A 6,340-nucleotide genomic window follows, 5' to 3' on the forward strand; every position below is an offset into this window, starting at 1 on the left:
AAGAATTGGCCGAGTTTGAGATCGAGTTCGAGTTTATCACGAACTTTTTTTCCGCTCAAATTCGACTTGTTAGAAATTCCCGAACATCTCGGTTCAACTCGTTAGATTAATCTTGTTAGGTTTAACTCGCTTATTTCACGGACTTAAAAATAAGTTTTTAAAGTCTACTTTTATATATATATATATATATATATATATATATATATATATATATATATATATATATTTGACATTTTAAATTAATATTTTTTAAATAAAAAATATACAAATAAAGTAAAAGTTATAAGATTGGAATCTATACGATGTTAATTTTATTTGTATAATTATTTGTAGAAATATTTTTCTCACTTGAGACTATAAATTATCAATTATAACCGTTAGATTAAAATAAAATATGATACTAAGATTTAGAGCAAATCTTCAAACCTACTCTTAAGGACAATATAATCTATCTGATATATAATCGAGTTGACTCGTGAACCTAACGAATCGAACTATGTATAGTTCAAGTTCAGCTCATTTAGTTAACGAACTTAATTTTTAGCTCATACTCAGCTCATTTGGTTCATGAACCTAGTTCAACGATTTAATTTTCGAATCGAGTTTCGAACTATTTTCGAGTTAGTGTGGTTCATTGCCAGCCCTACCCATGAAGGTCGGATTCAAAAGTTACCTCTGAAGGTAAAAAAACAAGATGTGGCATTAGCCATGGCTTAAGGTTATTCCATTTCATAAAAAATATCACCACCAACTATGTCTAAATCGCTCAAGCAATAACTTAAAAAAAAATTATATCTAAGTAGTATGGTGGAAAGATTGAGTTACTTGATGCAAAAGATGGTCTCATTCTTTTTTTTTTCTTTATACCACCGGTTTAGTCCGGTTCGGGGGCGAGTTCTAGCATCAAGTGGTTCCATCTTTCTCCCGATCGCAGTTGCGGGGGATCGAACCGTAGTTCTCCCTACCAAGTCCAGCGAAAGATGGTCTCATTCTATTGGAAAAATAATGTCATATTCTAACCAAAGAAAATTAATATTGTGTGGAAGATAAAATATCAACTCTAATTTGACTGATGGAGCGTCAAGCTAATGACCTTAAACAAACACTTTGTTGGTTGTACTTTTGATTTAAGTCTCCGATCCATTCTTAAATTTGTTCCTTCCCTACAAATATTGAAGAATACAAAAAGATAAAAAGGAAAAAAAGCATAAATAAAATAAAAACATGCATGTTTGCTTCTGCTTCATCTTACGCCACCAACAATTAGTCAGGAGCACACCACATCATTGGTGATTACGTTTTTCTCCTGTACACTATCATAGATTTGATTTTTGAAAGATAAAAGGCAACACATGGAAATAAAACAGAAAAGAAAATACAAAATTTAAAATCTACTACTTCTTCTTTCATTTGTTAAATTTTTTTTGCTCATTGCTCTTTTTTTCTTCTTTTTTAACTGCTAATTTATTTTTATTCTTTGATGTTGTGTTAGAGCATGAATTTTTTATGTTATTTTTAAAAATATTTTCTTTTTATTTTATTGATAATACTTATATATTTTAAATAAATAATATTTTTTGTGTTTTTTTATTAAGAACTTAATATATAAAATTAAAACATAATCTCTAAATTATGAATGTTATTAAACTATACATTATATTATACATTGTATTTAGTTAGCTTTATTCTTTGTATACTTATTTTGACCAATTAGGCTCTTATATAAATAGTCTCTTGTACATACATTTTGGATAAGATTTATCAATATATCAAAACTGTTATTGCTTCTCTCTCTCTCTCTCTCTGTAACAAACTTTTTGTTACATATTCATCTTCTCTTGGCATCTTCCATGGAAGCTAAGCTTGTATCCATTGAAGATGTTTACTTTCTCAATTAAAGTTGCCCAAATACTTTTGGGGAGAAGCATTGAGCACGGTTGTGCATCTTTTAAACCTCACTCCATGTGTTCCGTTGAAGTTTGATGTTCCAAATCATGTTTGGAGTGGTAAAGATGTTTCCTACGACCATCTTCGGGTGTTTGGGTGCATGGATTATGTGCATATTCTAAAGGATGGGAGATCGAAATTGGATGAGAAGTTAAAAAAATGTGTTTTCGTTGGGTATATACTTGATGATTTTGAGTATCGACTCTTTGATCCGGTTCAACAGAAGCGTATTTGTATTTAAGATGTCGTATTCAAGGAGGATTATAGCATTGAGGACATCAACAAAGTTGAGAATAAAGATCTGATTTTTGAAGATGAAGAAATGGTTGATACGGACTCAACTATTATTGCTCCTACCCCTATCACTTTCGAAGATCTTTCAAATGAAAATCAAGGTATAGATTTGAATGTTGATGATGTTTTAAATCCTAATGATATTGTTGAAAATAAGGTTGATCAAGAGGTTAAAAGTGTTGATAAATCGATTGCTTCTAATGAGTTGAGGCGTTCTACTTGTGATAAAAGGCCTTTTGTTTGATAGCCCTTGAGAACGAGTATGTTTTTTTACCGATGGTGGAGAACCCGAAAGCTTTAATGAAGTTTTGGAGAATGAGAACAAAAAGGAGTGGATGGATGCCATGGAGGATGAAATGCAATCACTTCGTGAGAATAATACCTTTAAGTTAGTGAAGTTGCCAAAGGGTAAGAGAGCATTGAAGAATAGATGGGTTTATCGGATTAAGCAAGATGAATGTACTTCTTAAAGAAGATTCAAGACTCGTTTGGTGGTAAAAGGTTTTAAACAACGGGAAGGTGTTGATTTTGGCAAAAATTTTGCTCCGGTTGTGAAGATGCAATCTATTTGAGTGGTTCTTGGGTTAGCCTCTAGTCTTGATTTGGAAGTAGAGCAAATGGACGTGAAGACAACTTTCCTTCACGGTGATCTACATGAAGAAATTTACATGGAGCAACCAGATGGATACCTTGAAAAGGGAAAAGAATACTATGTTTGCAAATTGGTAAAAAGTCTCTATGGTTTGAAACAAGCACCTCGCCAATGGTATCAAAAGTTCAACTCGGTGATAATTGAACATGGGTACAAGATGACCAAGGTCGATCATTGTGCGTTTTTCTGGAATTTCTCTGAAGGCGATTTCATTATTCTCTTGCTTTATGTGGATGATATGCTAGTTGGAAAAAATATTTCAAGAATTAAAGAGTTGAAGAAAAATTTAAGTGAATCTTTTGCTATGAAGGATTTAGGGGAGGCTTAGAAAATTCTTGGTATTGAAATTGTTCGAGATCGAATGAGAAGTTGTGCTTGTCACAAGAAAGGTATGTGGAGAAAGTCCTTCGGCGTTTTAGTGTGGATAAGGCTAAAGCGGTGAGCATTCCACTTGCTTCTTATTTCAAGCTTAGTCATAAACTATGTCCATCTACGGATGAAGAAAAGTTGAGTATAAGGAATATTATGTACTCTTCGGTCGTTGGTAGTTTGATGTATAGTATGGTTTGTACAAGACCCGACATTGCTCCTGCAGTGGGAATGGTGAGTCCTTATCTCTCAAATCTAGAAAAAGATCATTAGGAGGTCGTGAAGTGAGTGATGAGATATTTGCGTGGTACTTCAAATTTGAGACTAACTTTGGGATGCAAGAAGCCTATGTTTGTTGGATATACATATTCGAATTTGGCCGGAAGCTTGGATGATCGAAAATTTACTTCGGAATATATGGTAACATTTGTCGGGGGAGTCGTGGCTTGGCAATCAAAATTGCGAAAGTGTGTTGCACTCTCTACTACTGAAGTTGAGTTTATATCTGTCGTGGAAGCGTCAAAAGAGTTATTATGGTTGAGGAAATTTGCAATGGAACTTGGTTTGAAACAAGAAAAGTACATATTGTTTTGTGATAATCAAAGTGCCATTCACTTATCGAAGAATTCTTCCTTTCACTCGAGGTCGAGGCATATTGATGTTTGTTATCATTGGATTCATGGTGCATTGGATTCCAAATTGATGGAGCTTGAGAAGATTCACATTGATGACAATGGTTCTAATATGTTGACGAAGGTGTTTCCTAGGGGAAAGTTTGAGTTTTGTCGTATGGAAGCCAGATTGGTGTTGCCCTCCAACAAGTCGGTCGAGAGAGTTTGTTGGGATTTTCCCTCCTATTCGGATAGGTCCAAATGGATGTGAGTTAGTGACCCATGTATGTGTAAGCTTTTGTTGTAACCCAACAAAGAGAATTAGGTCATTTTCATTCATTGTATGATAAAACAACAAGAAAAGCTAGAGAAAAAACATTATTCCCGCAGCCCCTTTTCTACACAAACAGTTCCAGAAAATCGGAGCTTGCACAAAATCCAACTGTTGGATCGTTTTGAAATGTTTACACAACGTTCATGACTTATAGGAGCACATTCTGAACGGTGGTGATTCTATTCGAAACTTTCTAAGTCAGTCTGTCGAGTCCATCTTTGAGGTCAGAATTTCTTGATGTTTTTTGGGTTGTTTTGTCCCTCTTTGTTCTTGTTGTATTCCAAGATTGATTGTAGATTTTGATGATGTTTATGTATGTCTTTAACTTAGAGAGTTTCATTTTTTTGTAAAAAAAAAAAACTACTGTAAGAGAGAACCTTACATTGGATATTTTAAGTGGCCTATGGATTCCGTAATTTTTTACTCCTAGTTAACGGAAGTTTTTTCACGATAAAATTGTGTTGTGTTGTTTAATGTATTTTTGTTGATTGTCGTTGCATGTGATATTTGAGAGTTTATGCTGTTGGATTATTCGGTTACATTTGTGATTTTATCCCAACAATTATTGTCTTCTTTTGAACAATATGTATCGTTGTTAAATTATTTCAAATATAATATCACTTTTTGTGTAGAAAAAAACATGTTAATGTTATTTTGCGATTTTACCTTAATTTATTAAACATTTTACACTTTATCAATAGTTTTTTTTTTAGTTATTTTACTGATAAAGTGATTATATTATTTAAGTTAGTGTTATTTGTTGTTATAAAAATTTTACTTAGTTTATCATAGTTTAGTAATATTTTTATAAGTAGTACATATTGATTGCCTTTGTAAATATTTAAAAATTATTTATATCAATTAAATAAATAAATGATAAATATAAATAACATATTTTTCAATTAAAAATGCAGTAAATGATTTCCTAGGATTTTATGGAAGATTTTATGTTCGATCAGAGTTATTTCACACAAACATTATCCGTGCAAATGACTTCGGTAAGTTTGTATCGGAGTTTTTTTTAATTATTTATTAGGGATTTTGTTCATTTTAAATGAGTGTTTTTTATATAGTTCAACTACATAGTTAATAGAAGGAATCATGAGTCTTTGCTTAAACGTAATTTTTGTATTAATACAAGAAATATCTCTCAGATATGGAGTAGTACAAAATATGAAAATACCATATAGTCATAATTGTGAGGCTGAAAAAGAAGACACTTGCTTCAGTTTCCAATCATCACAACAATAATGACAACAATATAATAAAGTATGAACGAAATGCTCATTGGCAAAAACAAATAACTAGTGTGAGAGAAAATGTACCAAAAAGTACAAAATTCACACATGAAAGATAACGAATATATAGTAACACAGCACAACCATATCAAGTAGCAAGGTTTATTAATTAAGCGCAAACGAACCCCTTTGGAACTCCCTTTCCACAGTAATTAAGTACCAGGCTCAGATTAATGGGAAGATTAAGGTTAATGCCTAAGATATTAGCCTTAAGAGCAGTGCAAAGACAGACAGCAGCTTCAAGATTGGCAAGACCATCAATGAGAGAACAGCATGGTGTCTTTGGTGGCTTACCTAGTTGAACATTGATCAAACCTAATACATCAGCACACACACCAAACTTAATTGTGTCTCTAGGACATGTTGGGTTCTTTGGATGTGAGTGATGGTGATTGTGACCTTTTGGTGGTGGTGGAGGACATGGAACATAATTGGATGTTACAGCAGTGAAAAAGAGAATGTTAAGGACAAGGATAATTGCAACCTTGGAAGCCATTTGGAAGTTGGAAAATGACTTTGGTTTGGTGTGTGAGTGATGATATATGAGAGGAATAAAAGGGAGGCTTTATAGGGAGAGGATCGGTGAGTTTATTTGTTTTTAATAGGGTTTAAGTTATTGTGTGACAAATGTGAGTGAGAAGTCAAGCATTATTTGAGAAAAATGAAGGTTGAATAAAATATAAATGAGAGAAACTATAAATTTAATATTATAAGGGTTTGTTTGCAAGTTGTTTTTGTAAAGGATTTGAAAGGAGAAGGTTTTGAAAAACTACCTTTATATTAATATATTAATATGTGTTTGATATTTTAGAAAGAAAAAAAATTCAAAAAATGA

At 32.5% G+C, this 6,340-nt stretch overlaps 1 protein-coding gene across 1 annotated transcript; it reads right to left on the reverse strand.

Annotated features, from left to right (window-relative positions):
- Positions 1–5,290: 5,290 nt before the first annotated feature.
- Positions 5,291–6,056, reverse strand: LOC131606164 (14 kDa proline-rich protein DC2.15-like). The gene has a single exon (XM_058878441.1). It carries the CDS (start codon positions 5,999–6,001, stop codon positions 5,615–5,617), a length of 387 nt encoding a protein of 128 aa, XP_058734424.1. The 5' UTR covers positions 6,002–6,056; the 3' UTR covers positions 5,291–5,614.
- Positions 6,057–6,340: the final 284 nt, after the last annotated feature.

Source organism: Vicia villosa, linkage group LG1, assembly GCF_029867415.1.
Source record: "Vicia villosa cultivar HV-30 ecotype Madison, WI linkage group LG1, Vvil1.0, whole genome shotgun sequence".
NCBI classification, from domain to species: Eukaryota; Viridiplantae; Streptophyta; class Magnoliopsida; order Fabales; family Fabaceae; genus Vicia; species Vicia villosa.